The 21,955-nt window shown below is 45.2% G+C and overlaps 2 protein-coding genes across 2 annotated transcripts in view; one reads left to right on the top strand and one right to left on the bottom strand.

Annotated features, from left to right (window-relative positions):
- Nucleotides 1-2,543: 2,543 nt before the first annotated feature.
- Nucleotides 2,544-21,955, top strand: part of LOC147609244 (uncharacterized) — a 31,236-nt gene continuing 11,824 nt past the window's right edge. The window contains exons 1-2 of the mRNA XM_086787768.1: nucleotides 2,544-2,832; nucleotides 10,884-10,969. Of these exons, the coding sequence (XP_086643894.1) occupies nucleotides 2,633-2,832; nucleotides 10,884-10,969 (286 nt within the window). The 5' untranslated portion in view covers nucleotides 2,544-2,632. The remainder of the gene's footprint in view (nucleotides 2,833-10,883; nucleotides 10,970-21,955) is intronic.
- On the bottom strand, nucleotides 8,199-9,088 carry LOC147609245 (uncharacterized). Its single transcript, XM_086787794.1, has 2 exons — nucleotides 8,875-9,088; nucleotides 8,199-8,750 (listed from the first exon to the last, which is right to left on the bottom strand). The coding sequence occupies exons 1-2, from the start codon at nucleotides 9,040-9,042 to the stop codon at nucleotides 8,319-8,321; spliced, it is 600 nt and encodes a 199-aa protein (XP_086643920.1). The 5' UTR covers nucleotides 9,043-9,088; the 3' UTR covers nucleotides 8,199-8,318.

Below are 21,955 nucleotides of genomic sequence, written 5' to 3' on the forward strand. Positions count from 1 at the left end.
CTGAAAACTGCACTATCGAAATTTTTGCAGAAAATGACAAAAACACCTGTGCAGAACTCAATCGAAGAACATGAGTCAGAGAGTGCTGGCGGCGTAGCCTTGGGAGCCGATGCCTGCTCTGATACCAATTGTTGGAATCAGGGTTGCACGAAAGCACACAAAGCTTGGAGAAGAAGAAGCAAGAATGCACACAACACAAAGTGTATTAGATTGTGTCAATGTACAAAAGATAAGTTAGCCCTAGAATGATGGGCGTATATACAAGCCGGGGGAAAAAACCTCCTAAAGAGGGATGCCCCGGTGGTCTTAAGTGTGTTCACACACATCACTGCCTATATATATGGCAACAGGAAAGATCCTCACGATAGTTACGGTTCACCATGTAATCTCTTGTTGGATGTGTTTCAAGGGGGGTTTGAGTGAGCCATGAAAACACATTTAAGGTTGAGATTAACATTGAGAACTATTATGAGTTTCCCAAACTCAACCATGGCTGCTCTGCGAATGAACTCTGTGAGCAAAGAAAGCAGTGAGAGCAAAAGTAGTGAGACCAGCGAAACAGATGAGAGTAAAAGAGCACAAACAAAAGATGAAGAGTAGGTGATGAGAAAGTTAAAACACGGTAGTGATATTCCAAACGGCCAAAATATTTGCACACATGATGATAATAATAATGAAGGCACACAACATTCAAAAGAATAGGGCAACGAAGTGAGTGAAGGGAAGTAAAAGAAAGGCCGTCCATAATGTGATAATAATAGCCCAATTTGGATATACATGAACCAATGCATGATGACAACGTGGATGAAGACACGTGGTAGGTATGTACATTCCAGAAATAGTGTACCCTAGAACATACGCCGGTTCTGGCAAGTAATCATAAAAAATCTTTTGAACCATTTGTTGAAATGTTGCTGGAGCATTCTTAAGACCAAATGTCATCACATTAGAAGAAAATGCTCCCCATTCTGTAGCAAAAGCTGTCTTCACCCAATCATCTGAAGCCATCAAAGCCTAAGTATATCCACTGAAGCCATCCAAGAAAGAATATATCTCATGCCCTGCCCACCACAACATCTAACACTGAATTTTAAAATGGAAGTGGAAAAGGATTCATCTGAGTGGCTGCATTGAGCTTCCGATAATCTACACATACTCAAAGCTTTCCATTCTTCTTCAATACAATCGCTCTTGGGGACAGCCAAGTCACCTTATCCACTGGATAAATGAACCCCACTTTTAAAAGTTTATCAATTTCTTCCTTAACCTGCTTTGCATAATTAGGGTTCATTATGTACCGCAGTTCCTTGATAAGAACAACATCCTCCTTAAGATTGATATGATGCTGATAGAACTAAGGATCAACTCTCTTCATATCCTTGTAACTCCAAGAAAATACATCTCAGGGTTTAGGCCTTAGTAAATTAAACCTTAACCAATTTACTCGTAATATTTTTCTATGGCGTCACGACTGTCTACCACAAGTGGGGTATCATCTAAGGTGGCGACTTCTAGTCTTTGGATTTGTTCATGTGTCTCTGAAACGGTGTTATCTTTTTGTTGCAAGAGGTCTTGAAAAGCATGGTATGTGTTCTTCCACTTAGCGGTTTTGATGGTGAGGTGAGCTTCGAGTTCTCTTGAGATATTGCGAGGGCATGGGCGGCCCACTGTCATGGCAATAGTATTGCAAATTTATTTGCTGCTCTCGACGACTACTCTTAATCTCTCATCGTTGGCATCACTATGTTTGGCTTTGAGGCAGACCGCATGGGCTGTGGCTGCTCATGGCCTCTTTCAATTCATTAGTTTGAAGTAGGAGGACCTCCATGTCATGCTTATGAGTGTTGGTGAGTTCTTTTTATGTGTAGCCTCGACTGCCATAATGAGCACATGCTCATTGCTTATTTCTCTTTGGTGGTGAGGTTCTTATGGTGATGGTGAAGATAGTTGAAGAATACGTAATTGGTCCAATATGGACCGCACAGAGCTGCTTTTTTGAAGACATTTGGAGGTTCCTACACATTCAAAGAGAATCCAAGTGGTGAGGAGTGGTACCATGGACCATGATTTCGCCCACCATGGCTCCCCCATCCAAAGGTATACGTGGATGGCTATCGATGTGATGATGTTTGGTGTAGGTGCTAGCTATTGTGAGTGCCTATGTATGCAAGACATGTTTGTGAAGTGCAAAGCAATGCATGTGTCGTGCATGGGCTATGAGGGTTGAAGGTGTGCCCATGTGTGTACTCCTCCATGTGATGACTTAAATCCCACAAAAGAAATGTATAATATTGATTTTGACTTGGGCCTAATGACTTGCGTTACCATGCCCGCCCATCCAGTTGTTCGAAGAGTTTGAGGCTTGGAAAGTTGATGTGAGCTTTAGGGTGAGTTCATATGACATTGTGCGAACGATCACGATGCGAATCGAAAATGGTGCAACCAGTGTCTAGAGGAGTCCGGCCGCGGCTTCTTAATTTAAGGAAATAGGCAAATATATATTATATAAAATATATGTAACTGCACATGTAGGGGTGCTCAGGAGGAATTTTCTCTTTGCATAAGAAGTGCATGCATACAAAATGAGAGCTGGAGTGGGTGATCAATTTATAGTAGAAAAGCAGGCGTAGAGATGGGGAAGAAGAAGAGGAAGGCGAGCCCACCTCCTAAGGCCCGGTGCTACTACTGCGATCGCGAGTTTGAGGATGAGCAGGTGCTGATTGGGCACCAGAAAGCCAAGCACTTCAAGTGCCCACACTGCCCCAAGAAGCTCTCCACCGCTGGGGGCATGGTCACCCACTGCCTCCAGGTCCACAAGACCACCGTCAACGCGTAAGTTTTGTAGTAGAATACGCCTTTCAATCCCAACAAGAAAACCCTAATTTGTACATCACAGCACCCTTAATCCTATTTTACAAAATTTGAAGGCAGAAAGCCTCTCCCCCGCAACCCCCCGCCCCCGAACACACACACACACACACACCTTTCTTTTTTTCTCCCTGAAAATGTTGCTTCTATTAAATATAAACAAGTACTAAAGGGATTGCTGTGCGAAGCTCGGCAGGACAGGATTTGGTTTTTGGTTTTCTGCACCTTGTAGTTTGAATACTAAATGTTATAATGGACAAGGTCGATCGTAAAAGAAAACTCATTAGAAGATCCCCGAGCCTACAGAAGACTACTGTTGAGGAGGTCTTGTGCTATTCCTATAAATGATTGCCAGATTAGGGGAGTTTGCCCGTCTGATGGAGCATAAGAATGCAATAATGGCTGAGGCACTCAACCATCTGCCACACCCAAAAAGACTGCTACACACACAGCCACCAGAGGTGACCATACTACAATTTTTCCGTTGGTATATTTTACCAAGCACACACCCATCGTTACTCATCGATATATTGAACTTGTGGCTTAGGTGCAGAGCTGGCTGGCAAGGATCAACACCCCGAGTGCAGATTTTTTCCCCTTTTTTTTGTTGGGGGGGGTGGGAGAATCGCTCCAAGTGGGGTTGGGACAACCACATTTGGTTGTATACGAAGGGGTCCACGCTCCAATGCGAGTGTGGGAGTGATCCAATAGCAGAGAAGAATGTGAATGAGATCGATCCATAGTGTGTCCGACTGCGTAGCTATCCCCTCTATGGCCTTGTAGGCATATGCTCACTTATAGTAGTGCTACGTGTAAACAGGGCTTAACCAAAGGGCACTTTTTCCCCTTGGATATTAAGTGTGAAAGGACACTCTATCCATATAACTTTTGTACTTCTATATTATATGGATGTGACTTACATGCAAGGGTTGACTTGCATTTGTGATCACCACACATTTTGTGTGTGTGTCTCTCTCTCTCTCTCTCTCTCTCTCTCTCTCTCTCTCTCTCTCTCTCTCTCGTGTGAGCTTCTTCTTCTTGCATCTAACCCTAATCTACAAGAACCCTACCTGTGTGTGAGTCTCCCAACAATTGGTATCAGAGCTGGTTCCTGGTCCTGGGAATTCCTGTAGTTCCATCGCATGCAGCTGTGCCGTCCGTTGCCAACTTCCGTTGCCATGAGCTCTTCTGACCGTCGCCTGCTGTGCCTCCGTCGGTCCCCTGCCCTCCGCTCCCTTGGCGGCTCTCAGTCCTATGGAATTTGAGGGATTCCTCAATTTGATGCAAAATTGAACATATTGCCTTGCTTGGAATTTGGGGTTTTTCAAATTAAGGTCAAAATCAGCAAATTAAGCCTCTTCTAGTTGCAGGAATTTGGGGCTTTTGTGAAAATTGGGCAATTGACTGCACATTGAAGCAATTGCAGTGCATAAAAATTGGGGCTTTTCAGTTTGGAGCATGTAATTGGGAATTACAGCAGTGATTTGTCACATATGTATACACATTGTGTGTAATTAGACAATTTGGTGTAGGTTTATACTTGTCAGGTTGCAGGCAGAAATTTGTATAGGACATTTGGTTTCTTGGCAGTGCACATTGGTGCTTGGTTTGCTTGCAGGTGTATTTTGTCGACATGGCTCAAAATGCTACAGCATTTTACTCCTCTTTGATCACCAGTGGGGCAGGCTTAGCACCATCACATGGGAGGAGCTTGTGCCTATGGTCTTGGACCAAAAAGAGCGATTCACGAACCCTCCATAGGGCAGAGGTTTTGAGGCCTTGACTGGCCAACGGTCGAAAGGCCGTAACAACAACAAGGGCAAAGGGAAGTCTTCATCGGATACTATATTTAGATCGTGAGAAACTGAAGGCCGAGAGGACTTGTAATGATTGTGGCGAGAAAGGCCACTATTGGACGAAGTGTCCCAAGCGGACTGGGAAGAGTGCTGATTCTTCAGCTTGAGTTGCAAAGACTCCAGCCTTTGTGCACTTGGAGATGTTGGACACCGATGCTTCATCTTCTTCGAGCGAGGTGGTAGTTGGCTTCACCGCCAAGGATACTCGAGAATGGATTGAGGGTCGGATGAAGATCATTCCCGATGGCAGAGGGGGGAGGCATTCCTCTCGTGTTCTTTACGTCCCCGCACTTGGTTTTCATCTGTTGTCAGTGCATGAGGTGTGCAAGACTGGCTTCTGGGTGGAGTTTGAAGAGCATTCTCTTGCTCTACGGGACCGCGAGACTGGCTAGGTTGTTTGGGAAGGCAGAGTGGAGAATGATATATACAAACTCTCAGCACTCTCCTCTTTGATAGGTTCTCAGATTGGTGATTTGAAAAATTCTTCCGGTTTGGCCACTTGAATGTGGATGCGTTGTGGCGAGCTTTTCGGGACGAGATGGTGGTTGGCTTGCCAGATGTTGGCTACAGGCAAGGACGCTGTAGTTCTTGCATTCGCGGTAAGCAGCACGGGGAATCTTTTCTGTAGCAAGCTTTCGGGCGGGCTTCGAAACCTTTGGAGTTGGTACACACTGACTTGTGTGGACCTATGCAGACGCAATTCTTGGGAGGTTCTTTGTACTTCATGCTACTTGTTGATGATTGTAGCAAATTCTCTTGGGTTTATTTTCTTTCATAGAAGGACCAAGCTTTTGCTCGGTTCAAGGAGTGGCATGTGATGGTGGAGAAAGAGTCTAGCTTGCAGATAAAGACTCTTAGGGCTGACAAAGGAGGAGAGTTTTCTTCCAATGCATTCGTGCGGTTTTGTGCGGAACATGGCATCAAGCGGGAGCTGGCCAATACAGGTTCGTCGTTAGAGAATGAAGTAATTGAGCGTAAGAACAGGACTGTGGTGGAGATGGCGAGGACGATGCTGGAGCATCGTGATCTTCCTCGTCCACTTTGGGGAGAGGCTGTGGCTACGACTGTCCATATCCTCAACCGTTCTCCGACAACTTCAGTACTGAACATGACTCCCTTTGAGACGTATTTTGGCAGGAATCCAGATGTCTCCCATTTCCGTGTGTTTGGGAGTGATGCATATGTTCACATTCCAAAGAAGTAGAGGGGGAAGCTCGACTCAAAGTCTCAAAAGCTTGTCTTTGTGGGATATAACTCTCTTTCCAAGGGATACAGGTTGTATGATCCAGAGAGAAACAAGATTGTCAGCAGAGATGTGGTTTTTGATGAGCATGTTCCAGTTTCCACTGTTGATGAGCCGCCAACCCAGATGATTCTGATGATGATTCCCAGTCGATTGTTCCAGCTAGACAGCCTCAGTCCGTTGAGGAGGTTGAGCCCGCAGCTAGAGATGAGCCCCCGAATAACACTTGGGAGTTGGTTCCGAGGCCGTCAAAATGGTCTGTTATTGGTGTCAAGTGGGTCTTTAAGACCAAGTATACGTCAGATGGGTCGGTGGACGAACACAAAGCCAGACTTGTGGCTAAGGGTTATGCTCAGGGACCTGGCATCGACTTTGAGGATACCTTTGCAGGGACAGCGAAGATGACCACGATTCGGACTGTTCTTGCCCTTGCTTCTTCTCAGCGGTGGCCTGTATTTCAGATGGATGTTAAATGTGCGTTCCTTAATGGCGACTTGCAAGAGGAGGTGTATGTTGAGCAGCTTCCAGGCTTTGAGGCTCCAGGATCAAAGGGGATGGTTTATAGGTTGCGGAAGGCCTTGTATGGTCTTAAGCAAGCTCCCGGGGCTTGGAATCAGAAGATTGATTCCTTCTTTCTACGGATTGGATTTTAGAGATCGGTTGCAGATCCTAACCTATATCTCTTTCGGGAACACGGCATGGTCACGTTGATCATCCTTTACGTGGATGACCTCATTCTCACTGGCGATCATATGGAGCACATTGCAGTGACGAAGGCCGCCTTGTCAAAGGAGTTTGAGATGAACGATTTAGGCTTACTCCACTTCTTCTTGGGATTGGAGATCTGGCAGACCCAGAGGGGGTTCTTTCTCTCAGCAGGAGTATGTCCATGAGTTGCTTGAGGCCTTTGGGATGGAGAACTGCAAGCCTATCACGTCACCGATCGACCTGAACACAAAACTTACAGTTAATGATCCTTGTGAGCCAGTTGATGCCTCTTTGTACCTGAAGCTGGTTGGTTCATTGATGTGGTTGTTGAACACCAGATTGGACTTGACCTAAAACTCGCGGCGGGTGCCCGGGGGACTAGGGCCTTTGACACACTTGTTGATACCATCAATGCATATTAAAACATTTAAACATGGCCACAGTCTTAACACATATCCATTATCACTTTGCATAAAACATAAAGCTGGACAAAACATCCACAAATGCTGAAAATGGAGCTTGCACGTGTGACACCACATAGAGGCCGGAATGGGCCGACTCCCCCCTTGGAGTATTTTATTACCCAAGGAGAATAATATCATGTACAAGCTTTGAGGGCCTTACTCTCCCCACGGGAGATGCCGGATTATCCATATACAAATGCCATAACACAGCCCAACATGAGGCAACCAAGCCAGAACATAGGCTGTAGAAATGCGGAGCCAACAATATAATCCATATACCTCCGTGTGGGTACTGATTCTTCCCCAAAAACCACGGGTCTTCATGCAATAGAAAGGGTACAACAAGTACAACTCTCCATTCAGCCGGTACAGCAGGTACAATGGCTGGTACAGCTGGTACAGTGGCTGGTACAGTAGGTACAGTGGCGTATTTATTCGCGATGGAAGCCTCCAAACAATCCCCAACAGTCGGTATTCTTCATGGGCAGCCTTCAAGTGAGAGAGAAAGAGAGTAGCCATCATTAGGGCAGCTTGTAACAGTGGTAGAACTAGTGTGCAGCAAGAGAGCCTCTATTAATGAAGAGAGAGGGCTCCAATTTATAGATTTGAGCTTCCCATGAGCTAAAATGGCAAGAGAAGGTTACGATGACAAGTGGAGAGCCACACAATAGCTGAAGTGACAAGTGTGTCTCACTTTGATCCCTTTTTCTAACAAGTGTCAGGCCACTTGTCTCACTTTGGTCCAAGGTTGATGTGTACGTACTGTACGTTGTGTATATGTACGTACTGTACGGTGTTCCGTACAGTAAAATTTTTTTATGTACGTAAAAATACGTACCATTGGCAAACAATAGGACATTCAACACCTTTCTACATTTAAGGTACATAAAACATTCAAGAATCAAAATAAACCACTTTGCATGTACTAATTTTAAAACACACATCATATACTTGACACAATGGCACATTGTATATCTGTCAAGACAAAATAGACGTAGAAAGGCTCATACTAGAGCATACAAATAACAAATGTTTGATGTCAACCTAAAAGGCTCATACTAGAGCATACAAATAACAAATCATAAATGTTTGATGTCAAGAGTCAAGACTCAAAAGTAAAAAACACTAAGCAATAACAAAGAGTCTCGACTCGACTCTCGAGACTCTACTCTCTGAATCTCAAAACTCCTCATCGGATGAGGATGATGACACTCCTGAAGAGAGCAAGTCCCCATCTGTCAGGACGTTACCCTCTTCATCATACTCTGGCTCTGCCATCATACTCTGCTGTCCTGGATCATCATCCTCCGTAGGCTGAATGAGAAGAACAGCCTCATTTGCCCGTCTCCGAGGAGTACGGACAGGAAGCTTTCCTCGCCGAATGGTCTCTCGTCGTGAAACTTCTGGATCTGCATCTCGCCCGACTAACGGGAGACTGAGAACTCGCGCACGTGACCTCGTCACACGTCGATCCACACTCTCCAGCTCTCTGTGCAGCATGCGAATAATCTCCTCCTGATCGTTTCTCACAAGCTGCTGCTGCTGCTGCTGCTGCTGCTCAGTCTCCTCTGCACTCCCCTCCGAGACCAACTTCAATTTTGATGGATCTGTCTGTTAAAAAACAAAATGCAATTCAGTGTTCACATTATTAACAGCGTAGAAAGTAGTAATTAGTAATTACAAATATTCGCTTGTAATATGTATAAACGCTAGCCCAAAGTTTCAACTTTCTAACCTGCTTGGGTGTCCCCAAAGCGTGGTAATCTCGCACAAGCTTCATATTTGCTCGGCAGTAGACTAATCTCTCTAGCTGTGCAGTGCTGAGTCGATTACGGATCTTCGTGTGAATTAGCGAATAAGCGCTCCAATTGCGCTCGCATCCACCAGCAGAGCAATCCTGCATGTCACATGTGACGTGTCAATGGTGACAAATTACAATGGACATTGGACATGGTCATAGACAATGCTCATTGGACAATGAACCATGGTCCCAGGTCCATAACACATGTATGGAAAATGTAAAGATAGAAAACTTGTCTTCCTCATGGTTGAAGCCTTACGTTGGATCATCTTTGCAAGAGGTTCTAGATGAGTAACAACCTAAAGTGGTCGACGAGGTAGAAGTTATCGACCCAAGAAGATTCTCCTCCACAAGTGGAAGCACGGTTCCGGTCGAAGACTTATACAGTACAGTTCCACACCAAGTTTGAGGACCAAGGCACTCACAATGCCGTTTGGATCATTGTTGTCGGCATGCTCACGGGCCGACAGGGTTTTGCGGGCCTCTGTAACAATTGCCATGGGCTATGGGCTCATTGGTGGCTCTTGGATAGGTTGTACATGGCTGTCCATGGGACAATCTTCTACCAAATCTATCCCATGACCTAGATTGGTGCGCATGCATCTGGCTGGAAGCCTAATAAATGCCGGTACACCTCTACATCATTCTAGAGGGTTACAGACGTGTAGGACATGCGTTGACTTCATATGCGAGACATGCATACTTGACCATGACCCTCTACAGTGGATCTCTGGCTGACTTGTTCCTCACAAAGGGCCAGTTACCACTCTTAAGACTTGCACTTGCTATACAGATATGGCCACGTGGCATCCAAGTGGGGGATGCACGTGACATAGTGGGCCAAGAACAAAGCTCAATGAATCAACACATACAAGGATCAAAGGGATGCTGGTAAAAGTTATAGATAAAATAGGGGACAGGTACCTAGGCCCAATGATCGCATCCTTGGAGAGCCATCTGTGAGAAGGCATGGACTGTTTGGAGAATGAGGAAGTGATTTCAGAAGCTTTACCAGCTGCCACACAAAGCATTGCAAACCTCATTGATTGGGGCGCTAAAGTCGCAGTGGTGGAATACACAACGGCTCGTGAATTCCAAGATGTGGTCAGCTCGGTGGTGCGGTATGTCACCAAAAAAGCTGAAGTGGTCCATGGCCTTTGAAGCTATGTACTTGATGCAGTCTACTGCTCTTTTGGAACGTCAGATGCCGCAGCTTCTTTTTGGCCGATGTAACTTGGGTCTATAAACTCCATGCCTCTTGTTTGTAGATGGTTTATTTTTTCTACTAAGTAATATAGCGATGTGTCTTTTTTTGGGGGAAAAAGATGGGCCCCTCTGCCGAGCGTACAAGTGATGGGTTGTAGGGAGTTTTAAAAAATAGCAAATGCTTGAAGGCTGTGGGCTGCAAGTGCCCTAGTTGCATAAGGCATACTGCTGTCTATGGGCTGAACAGGCCGGGCTTCAATACTACATGGAAGAGCTGTATGGGTTGTCCAAAGGACTCTAGGGGCTGTAGGGCTGCAGCCATGGTACAAGGACAACACTTGGGTGGGCTCCTGAAGGCCTGTGCTTCTGTGCAGGGGAGAAAGCTGAGGCTTGGGATTCATCAGCATCCAAGACAAGTGACCACGTTCTTCCTGTGCCTTTAATGCTAATGCAAAGAGTCTGAGGCTGTGAGTGACAAGTGTTGCCAGCATCATATCATCAGAAGTTGATAATGAAATCATACTCTGTGGAGTTTCATTCATTCTACTTGCATTGTTGTTGTTTTTATTAAGTGAATTATTAAGACATAAGGGCCAACCTGTTACTAAGGGGTGGTCCATGTGCTTAACAAAGGGTATTCAAAGGCTGTTTCCAAGCTTGCTTGTACCTCACAGCTGCATATTTCAAGTTTTTGGGAAGGCAGCTGGTTATGTTGTAATGTTTGAATGATATTTCAGGGTGCCAAATGCGAAGCCTGGTAGGGAGTCCACTGAAATTGAGATTTACGGGATGGCAGGAATTCCTGATTCAAGACAATCTAAAGGTAAAGTATGGTGCCCCTCTCTTTTTTATCTGGTTGAAAGACAAGGAAAACGCTTAACGATACTGCGTTCACCAGGTCTGCTATCTTCTGTACCTTCTCTTACCTCTCTTGGACTTCCCAATCTTATATGTTGCGAATTGTAGGTTATGCACTGCTCAATACAAGTAAAGCATGTTGATTTGGCAGCAAGTTTTGCACCCTCAAGTCTCTAGGACTTAGGTGTTGCATTCTTTCTTGCTTGTGAGAATGGGGCACCAACAGGTTACTACTGCTATGGTGGCTTTGTCCTCCTTTAGTTGCTCCTTGTGCTCCTTTAGTTGCTCCTTGTGAACGTTAAGCTTCTATAAAGCATGATTAGACTCACAATTGCATAGTCTCTTCAACACGTGCTTATGTAAGGCTGCAACAAGTATGCGTTGTAGTCTGCTTATAAAGTCTCTGCATATCAAGTACACAGAGAGGCTAACTGGAGCTCTTCGTGAGGGCATCCCCCCCCCCAAACCCCAAACAACCAAACACCCGCAAAGCCCTGTCATCTTCTGTATCTTCTCTTTCCTCTCTTGGATTTCACTATGTCGCAAATTGTAGGTTATGCACCGCTCAATACAAGTTTGCATTGTCAAGTCCCTAGGACTTGGGTGTTGCATCCTTTCTTGCTTGTGACAGTGGCGCACCAATAGGCTACTACTGCTATGGTGGCTTTATCCTCCTTTAGCCAGCTTTGCTACCTGCAAGCGTAAACCTTCTGTAAATATCAAGCTTAGACTCACAATTGCATGGTCTCTTTAACATGTTTGTGGCACATGTGCTTGATGTAAGGCTACAACAAGCATACCTTGTATAGTCTGCCTTGAATAACAAGTACATTGAGAGGCTAGTTGGAGCTACTGCATCCCCGTGAACCCGAGACCCCCCTCCCCCCCTCCTCTCTCTCTCTCTCTCTCTCTCGCTCTCTCTCTCTCTCTCTCTCTCTCTCTCTCCCCCCGCCCCCCCCCCCCCCCCCCCCCGCCCCCGTACTGAGCCTCTAGCAGTAGTGCTCCATCCATCACACCCCCCCACTAGCTCAGTACTTTCATAGTTTATTTCATGTTCATTGTGTCCTTTTTTTTTCTGGACATCTAGAAGACATTGACAATTGTACATTGATTTGTCTCATAAGTCGAGTTCGGCCTCTAGTAGACGTTAATACAGCTCTCTCTCTCTCTCTCTCTCTCTCTCTCTCTCTCTCTCTCCCCCCCCCCATGCTCGATATCCTTGATGCCCCCCTCCCCCTACCGGGGGTTAGCTCCATAGGTTGTATGATGATGGTCCCACTTTGTATCATCTGGCTCGGATTTGACATTCTCAGCTCATAGCTCTAGTCTTTGTTTTCTTTTGTACCATGATGAGATTACATGGACACTATTGTATCACTTTTGGTCTCATAGACCCACTGGATCTTTTGAAGACGTTTAATATAACTTTCTTTCTTTCTCTCTATGGCAGAGAGGATGGGAAACAGAGCATCAGGCCAGACAGGCTTTAGGAGAAACTTCTCCACGCTGGACCATATCTTTACTTTACGGGCTATCATAAAGGAGGCGAGGTCCTCAAAGAGACGTGTGTATTGCTACTTTGTGGATTTCCGCAAAGCCTTTGACTCCGTCCCTTGATCCTGTATGAGAGGACGCTTGTAGGAGCTCTAGTTCTCACATGAGATGATATGGGGTGTGATGGCACTATATGAGGCAGTTTTCGGTTGAGTGGGACCTCGGGAGATATATGGAGCACTATTGGGGTTAAGCAGGGCTGCCCACTCTTACCTACTCTCTTTGGCCTATACATTGATGAGATCGCAGTATTTGTGGATAGTTTTGGAGGTAGGGGTTCACCATTGGCTCAGATAGTAGTGCCCATATTGCTATATGTTGACGACATTGTCTTGATCTTAGAGGGTTTACAGAAACACTTAAATGCATCGGATAGATTTTGTAGGAAGAGAGACCTTACGGTCAATTTGGGCAAAACCAAGGTTATGGTCTTCAACACATCTTACGTAGTTGCCTCACGATTTTCTTTCATATACAGAGATGCCCTAGTGGAGATTGTGCAGAAGTATGTGTATCTAGGAGTCACTCTTATAGGCCCTTTGTTCTGCATGACCACAGCTACCATTGACCGACTTGTGAGGGGGCATGCCTCCCTAGCCCGTACGGAGAGAGACTGTTTCCAGGCACATTTCCAAGAACCTCACACTAAGTGCTAGCTCTTTGATACTCTAGTACGACCAGCGGCATAGTTGTGACGGTATGAAAATACGATACCGTATGGGAATTTTTGGTACGATATGAAATTTTCGGATACCGTATGATAAAATACGGTTTTTTTTTAACACTTACAAACTATGGAGCTTCAAGCGTGAATGTGAGGGAGGGTTGGGGGGGGAAGAGTCTATACAGTGCTTGAGGAACCGGAACATGGAGATGTGTCTCTCCTAGTTGGATCTCCCAGTTGTCTCCAAAAAAGAACCTGCATGGGTAATGCAATACCAAACGTCTCCCAGTGTAGCGTTGATGACTAAGGGACCGTCCTTACACAAATACGAGCAGTGCATCTAGGGTGATAGGTTTGGGGACTCCTCTCTAGATCAAAATGGCCATGTCCAAATCTTCTCCCTCGTACATAACTTGAGGATCTGACTGTCTAGCCTACCTATACCAGGGATCTCCAAATGATGTAGCAAGATTCTCTCATCCTACCAATCAAGTGTACACTACCAGTCTACCTTGCCATATATTTTAGGTCTCTCAGCAACCCCATATGGAATACTGAGCGGACACGAAAGTTACGAAGTATTGCAGGCATTTGGGATCTTCTTAAAGCAGGATTTCTATATTTTTTTTGGCATTTGGAATTTTTTTTCTCAAGGTGGGGGGGGGGGGGGGGGGGATAAAAATAAAATCATATCGTACGAAACTGAACGATATCATATGGTATCGTACCATATGAACCATACAGTTGCAAATGGAAAATAAGCAGCTTCTGCGACAAGAAATAGAAGCCTAGAAAATGAAGTTCACTATCCTGAAGGGAGATAAGAAACATCACTCATCTTCTCAATCACCTGAAAAGGCCCATTACTGCATACTCAGTTTAGGATATAAGCTCTGTTTACCCTTCATTTTCCTGAGTCTAGCCTTCTCAAATCTCAAAAGCACCCAATCACCCAAATCAAAAACCAATGATGACGGTGTAGGTTTGCTGCTTTCCTCTGTTTCTCTTGAGTCCTTTGAAGAGCCACCTTGACCTTCTTGTAAGCCTCATCCATATTCTCTGTCATGACCCTGTGAAAGTGGAACAACACAAGTGTGGGCATGGTGGTTGGTGAGCAAAATAAATATTAAATGATTCATATTTGGGGTGCTCGGACAAATGGTATGATGTGTGGACATCTTCAAGTGTGAAGAGGGACCAAGAACATTAATATTTTTAATGTTCTAACCATGGTGGCCCCTAGGCATAAGTGGCACCTAGAAACTTTAATAAACATTAAAGAAAGGGGTCTAGGATATTTTTGGAGAAAGAGGCAACTCCACTTTTGGTACACGCCTCTCATCTCTCTCTCTCTCTCTCTTGTTTTTGGGAAAGCGTGCAAGCTACGTGCGTGAAAGGGAAGAGAATTCCTGGTCGACTGGCTGCATAGGAGGGGCTGCTGGTTTTCGTACAGAACAGGCCATACACACCCTGGCCGTACAGTGCACGTGGTTGCAGGCCGTACAGCGCTGGAGGTTGTTGCCCGTACAGAGCAGGTGCATCTTCTGCAGGTTCAGGCGGTGCTGGCAGGTAGTACGGACATCAAGTACAGTCTGTAGTGTTGGCTGCTGTACGACTGCAGGTCAGGTTGTTGCCCACAGGTTGGTTGCAGGCGACAGAGTACTGGCAGCAGGCGGGCAGATTCAGGCGATTGCAAGTACAGTCCGTACAGTCCTGTACGGACAGGGACAGTCAGGTACTGTAGACCTGTACGGACAGGTACAGGCGGTTACAAACCTGTTCCGGCCTGAACAATAACAGGCGGCGCATCTCCAGCTACAGGCGGTGCTTTATCAGAGCATAGTTGGTGCATCAGTCAGGTGGTTGCAGGGAGGAAAGTACAGACAGTCTTTGGCAAGTATAGACTGGTACGATCAGTCCCACGGGTGCAGAACGACGCATTGAATCGGTAAGCTCTGAACTTGTCAATCTTTCTTTCTTTCCACTAGCTTATGTCTGTTTTGCAGAGTTGTGTCATCTGGCCCCTTGTGAGAGGAGGGGTATGGCAGTTTTAAGGGTGGAAACAGAGACTGGACAGTGGATGTATATTTGAACTGAGTTGTGGAATCATGTTCATGGAATATGCCAGATGTGTGCTCAAGGCTGCCCTGCTGAATGGTCTTGGTTGATCAGAGGGAAGCACAGTGTGTTGCTTTTGTGGGACACAGATCTGTGTGTGAATCCTCTGTGCTAAGAAGTCTTGAGGGCTACCAGATTGGACATACAGGTTTATTCTCGTGGCTGGCTTTGTTGTACTCAGTTTTACATCTCATTGAATTTGAATAAAGAAATACCGAAAGGGGCGCCAAGCTTTGGGGCCAACAGGTGTCAATTTCATTTCAGTTTTGGGGCATTCTAGCTCCAGTTAATTTTGTTATTTATTGGACTACAAGTGGAAGGGTGACTGCTAGTCTACCGCAGTTTGGTTTCTACCAGAGGCCGGTTCCAAGGTTCCGTTGTCGGGACCCATCATCCCCTTTCTGAAGGGGGTGAGCTCGTGGTTGCCTCGAGGAAAGTCATTGCTGAAAAATTCAGCAACATGTCAGACATAGAAGACGAATATTTTTATAATGAAGAGGAAGAGCAAGAGACCTCTCGTGAGCGAAATGAATCTGAGGATTTTCTTGCAAGAGAACAGGCTGCAGATGATGCACAATATGAGGATGTAACACAGCCAGAAGATATGCCTAGTAAAGAGGAAGATGATGCTCAATTTAAAAATCGTTTGGCAGGTGTAATGGATGTGTTTATGCAGCTCACTCAAACTGAGAAGTTCGCTGAATTTATGAGATCCCGTTCTGAGCCTGAAAAGAAGAAGAAGAAAGTGCGTTCTAAGAACCCACCTCAGGGCAATAGTGGTGCCTTCCCACAGGATCCATCTTTTGGCCAGTTTCCGAACATGCAACATGCTTTTGGTGCCAACTCACAGAGTTCCTTTCTCAGACAGCCATCTATTCCTCAGCAGTTTATGCATCCAGGTTATTTTGGTGGTGGCTCTGTATTCCAATCCATGACTGGGGATTATCCTCAGGGAGGCATGGGTATTCCAGGTAATTTTGGAGCTAGTGTTCAGCTTGGTATGCAAGGGAATATGTATGGTGTTATGCAGTCCGGAATGCAAGGAAATATGTTTGGGGGCATGCAACCCGGAATGCAAGGAAACATGTATGGGAGCATGCAGCCCGGTATGCATAATGGTATGTTTGGAAACATGGCTGGAATGTATGGCATGCCAGGTGTGGGAATTGGTAATGTTGACCCTATGATGGGCATGAATGTTGGGGGTAGCTTGTGAAGCCACTTTCTTAGGATAATCTAACGCCTATGGGTAAGGCAAAGGATTATAAGGAAGGGGGAGCTGTTGTGAAATTTGACACATTCAGTGGGGCCAAAGATAAGCTAAAGGCACTTACCTTTTTACAGCAGTTTGATGTTGCTTTTTCTGGTGGTAATTACACGGAGTCCTCTAAAGTGAGAAAAGCTGCGACTTTTCTCAAAGGTAATGCATTGCAGTGGTGGTCCACTCTTCTTCTGCAGGGCATAGCACCATCTACTTGGATACAGTTTAAACAGGTGTTCTCTTCCGTATGGCTCACATCTACTTTTGAGGTGGATGTAATGACAGCATGGCACAAGTTGGATACAGTTTAAACAGGTGTTCTCTTCCGTATGGCTCACATCTACTTTTGAGGTGGATGTAATGACAGCATGTCACAAGTTGGATGCATCAAAGTGTGAAAATCTTGAAGATTATAATAAGAAGTTTTGGGAAGCTTTACTCCCAGTTATGCCTTTGTCTGAGCAAGTGGAGAAGTATTTCGAAGTGTGAATGGTGTTGTTGTAAGCAAACTCCACCAAAGGAAGATACTTTTTCCACTGCTCCTTATGATCTGAAACATAACACTTTAGAAGATCCAATACAACTGAGTTGGCAATTTCCGATTGCCCATCTGTTTGTGGATGAAAAGACGATGAGAATTTCAACGAAGTCTTCATGTTCTTGAACAATGCTCTCCAAAATAAACTCGTCATTCGAGGATCTCTGTCACTAACAATAGATGTGGGCATCCCATGGTACTTGAAGATATTTGTCAAAAATATCCTCACCATTTGCTCTGCATTAATCTTCTTCCTGACTGGAATGAAATGGGCCTGCTTGCTGAAACAATCCACGATAGTCCAGATGCCATCATTCCCACTCTTTGTCCTAGGAAGATTAAAGATAAAATCCATAGCAATACTCTCCCACGGTCTATCTGGAATAGGCAAAGGATGAAGTAACCAAGGAGTCTTTTGACGGTCATACTTCACCTTCTGACAAATGATACACTCACGAACAAAAGCATCAGCATCTCTGCGCATAGTAGGCCAATAAAAGAATGCCTCCAAAGCTTTCACTGTAGCCTCAATACCACGATGGCCTGCATAAGGCGCGGAGCATAGCATTCTGTCAAAACCTTCTGCCTCAACAGTCGGTGTCAACCATAAAGAAGAGAAGATTTGCTTGAACTCCACCCAAGTGTTAGGTGCTATTCCTTGATGAAGAAGTGTCGACCACCATTGAAGAGCATTTCCCTTTACGAAAGAAGCTGCCTTCCGTACCTTAGATGCCTCTGTGAAGTTACCACGAGAAAATGCCGCATCAAACTGTTGAATGAAGGTGAGAGCCTTCAAATGATCCTTTGCACCACTAAAAGTATCAAACTTTACTGCAGCACCACCCTCTTTATAATCTTTTGGCTTCTCGCCCTGAACAAGATTATCATATGGATGTGGTTTGGGAAAAGAATTGCCCACAGCATTAGATCCCATGTCCATCATACCACCTCCCATACCAGGCATACCAAAACCACTTCCGCCACCACCACCATAAGTTCCATACATACCTCCTGGGATACCTCCATTCATACTTGGTTGCATACCATAGCTCTGAGTCATGCCCATGTTGGGTACACCCGTCGTGGAATGAAAGACAGAGCCTCCGCCAAAGTAACCAGGATGAGAAGTATTAAAAGGGTTTCCATGGATAGGAGGGGGAAAACAAGAAGAAGAATTGGGGTATGGCTGAAAATTTGGGTGGATGGGAGCCGAATGTTGAGGCTTAGCTTTCTTCTTAGACCATTGCTTCCGTGGTTTAGAATCAGCTTTGAAGTTTTGTGGAAAACGTGAGTCCTTTGCGAGTTCCATTAATCCCTCCATCAAACTTTGCATCTTTGCTTCATAGGTGGGAAAATCATCATCTTCAAATTCTAGCATATCGGAAGGTATCCTTGCTTTCCTCATCTTCATCGAAGTAGTCGTCCTCTTCCAAAGATAAATCCTTCATCTCCGCACTAGTTCCAGCCCCACAGAATGAAATGTGTCGACCACAGGCTCGCCACTTGAAAAAGTTGACGATGAATCCTGACAATGGAACCTTGAAACGGGCCTTCAGAAACTTGACGGGCGGTGAGCACACTTAGTCACACTTAAATCTCTTTACGAACTGGAATAATAAACTTGGAAGAAGAAGAAAAAGAATAAGTGGAGCTAGAGTGCTCGTGCACAAAAGACCAATTGGCCCCAAAGCGTGGCGCCCCTGCAGGTATTTATTTATCACTCGAGGTCGGCGTAGCCCTTGTACAATTCCCGAGAAGAAATCCCCTTGCTCCACATAGAGGAGATCTCCTTGAAACTTTCACCCAATTTGTGTTGTGGAATACAAGAGCCTTGGCCCCCTATTTATACAAGTTTGGGAGTGAAAAGCTATGCTTTTCCCCCTTAGAAAAAAAAAAACTATTACAAGTGCTTTTCTAAAAAGAAAGAACTCTTCAAATAGCTTTTTCTCTCTCTTATTTTTTTTATAAAAAATAAAAAATAAAAAAAATAACTTGGCGCTAGCGTTTTCTTTTTCGAAAATCAACGCTTGCGCGTTTGCCTGTAAGACTGCAGTGCCTGTGCCACATCATCACCTGTAGCCAGTCGCCTATGCAGTCAGAAGTCATTCGTGTAGCTCCAGCAGCCGCGTCAGCCTAGCCACACGTGTGCTTCTTGCAGCAAGGTGTGCCACGTCAACTGCCTTGCGCTTCTCATCGCCTGCAGCCAGGTGTACAATACGTTAGCTGACTGCCACCAGTGCCACGTGTCGGTTGCCTGTACCTGGTTGACCCACAAGCAGTCTTGAGGGAGAAATTGCTACACTTGCACCAAGGTAAGAGAAAAACACATGTACACACACACCAAACATGTATCTGCATCCACACATGTACAAAATTACACATGCATATACAGGATTAAACATGATCAGTGAATGCTAAACAAGATTAAACATAATCACAATGCTTAAAAAAGAGAGGTAAAATACTCAGTCCTGTAACATGTTCTTGTTCCCTGGTATGTGCCACATGAGTATGTTCTTCCTGTAAAGCATTGGAAGCATGTATATGATTGTCCTTGTCTCTTGTGTTGGCATCTTCAACATTTACTGTACGGTTGTCTATAGTGTTCTAAGTGTAGAGATAGCTAGTGTTCGTGGCGATCGTCTTTTACGATGAAAGTGAAAGAGAACCGTATGCTTTGATACCAATGTAATTCCACCGCTCAGTGTGGAATGTTTGGTTGAACACCTAGGGAAATGTCCAAGTCGGTGACATCCTTCCCAGCTTCTTAAAAGTTGTACGCAACTTTAGGCTTCAAGCCATATATCTAAGATATTATCATGTCCTATCAAGTAGGCGAGATGAGATAGTCTCAAAAATCCAATATAATTGAAAGAATCCATGTCCCAAATAAATGGGCAAGACTAAATAAGTCCCCCATAATACAGTATACTAATCTCAAAATGATGTCCCAAATAAATGGGCGAGACAAATGAGTCACATAAGTCCAGATATCATAACCATGTCCAAATAAATGGGCGAGGCAAAACAACCCCATAAGTCCGAATATCATAATCATGTCCCAAATAAATGGGCGAGATAAAACAGTCTCCCATGAGTCCAGACATCATAATCATGTCCCAAATAAATGGGCGAGACAAAACAATCGCATATGCCAAATAATCAAGGGCCAGATTCAACCAATCCCAATTCTCTCTATATGTAACGATCTCTTCGAGAGATCCAAAATTCCATATTTCCGTAGAGAAATCCAAATCATCCATACTTCCATTCTAGGAATCTAGAAAGTCATGCTAGAAACAAGACACAAGCACAAGAGTCAATTGTGTCTCAATAGCGAGTATCAATGAGATAAATCATTTACCAATGAAATAAATGAGATAACCATTGTAGTCCAAGAATTCATGACACAAAAATAGGTGCCACTTTAGAGCACAAACTGGCTCAAGGCACACGAAGAGGTGCCAGTCCAGAGCACAAACAAGCTCAAGGAACACGAATAGGTGCCAGTCCAGAGCACTAACAAGCTCAAGGCACACAAACAGGTGCCAATCCACATGACCCTTGGCATGGACCGAAGTCCCCTACCAGTAGAGTGCCATGTCCACTCTAATGACTATTCAACATTAACCATTCATATACACCATGGGCAACTTAGGTGGGCGTGACGGTGCACCACTAACAGGCATTTGCATGTGCACCGAACTTGAAGCCACATCTTGCCCAGCTTGACCCGATCCTTCACTTTCCTCTTCTTGATCCTTTGCCCTTTTGATCACACCTTGACCACTGCCCGACAACTCCTCTCCCTCATCTTGAGACTTTGTAGCCATCTGTGCTCGTACTTGATTCACCACATCTTTGGGCAGTCTAGGGCATATAGCAATGCTCTTTCCCTTTAACCCGGCCAAGTGGGCTTTGATATGGGTAGCCTTCCCTGTAGAAATGTCACTATAATATTTGCATCTCCACCTGGATTGACCACTTTCATTGTAATTAGGTAGGTCCTCTACATGTGCATTCACTCGATCGGGAGTTCGGCTCATTTCAAGACTTAGGAGCAAATGGGGCAAAGCTGGGTGTAGAAGAGGCAAAAGGCAGGAGCAGAGCTGCAGATGGCAGAGGCGAGAGCACGGAGTAGAAGGGGCAGGTTTGAGGTGGCCTGTGGGAGCAGTAGAGAGGCGGGAGCATTGAGCAGGTTACTGCCTGCAACAGATAGGAGGGACCAAGGTGCAGCCTGTACAGTGCAGAGACTGAAGCAGCACTGTTGCAGGCGGAGGTTGTAGCAGAGGGAGCAGGCGGGAGCAGGCCTGGAGCAGCACTGAGCATGCGAGAGCAGGCCTGGAGCAGCAGGCAGAGCAGCGACAGCAGTAGGCTGCAGGCGCGAATAGCAGGCGGTGGTAGCTTGTGTGCGGTGGAGGGCAGCGGCAGCAAGATCGAAGAAGCGAAAAAGTACAAATGATAAAGTACAAGCGGCGACACGTTATCCAAGGTTTTTTTCACAAAAAAAAATCACCTGCAAAAAACGCGTTCCCAAAAAAAAAAAACGTTTCAAAACGTTCACGTTTTTTATTCCATGAAAAAAACGCGTTTTTAAACAACTATGCTCCCAACCATAGTTTCTATGCTTCGAACCTCCCCTGAGCCAAGGGCCAAGATCTGACTCCCACAAATCCATGCATGATAGCCTGGCAATCCTACTAGTTGCATCTTATCTCATAGAGGTTCTAGGCAAGCCTATTTGTGCTTTGCCACAACTGTGGTGGTTGGAGTCTTTGCCAAGACTTAGACTAGAAGTGAGGCTGCATCAATTATA

Source organism: Cibotium barometz, chromosome 51, assembly GCF_041138505.1.
Source record: "Cibotium barometz isolate CiBa-2024 chromosome 51, ASM4113850v1, whole genome shotgun sequence".
In the NCBI taxonomy this organism is placed as follows: Eukaryota; Viridiplantae; Streptophyta; class Polypodiopsida; order Cyatheales; family Cibotiaceae; genus Cibotium; species Cibotium barometz.

Bases quoted from the DNA above. Each gene is read 5' to 3' on its own strand.
- LOC147609245 (XM_086787794.1), bottom strand. From the start codon at position 9,042: ATGCAGGATTGCTCTGCTGGTGGATGCGAGCGCAATTGGAGCGCTTAT. The intron at 8,751-8,874 runs GTTAGAAAGTTG...GTTTTTTAACAG, and splicing joins CTTTGGGGACACCCAAGCAG to ACAGATCCATCAAAATTGAA.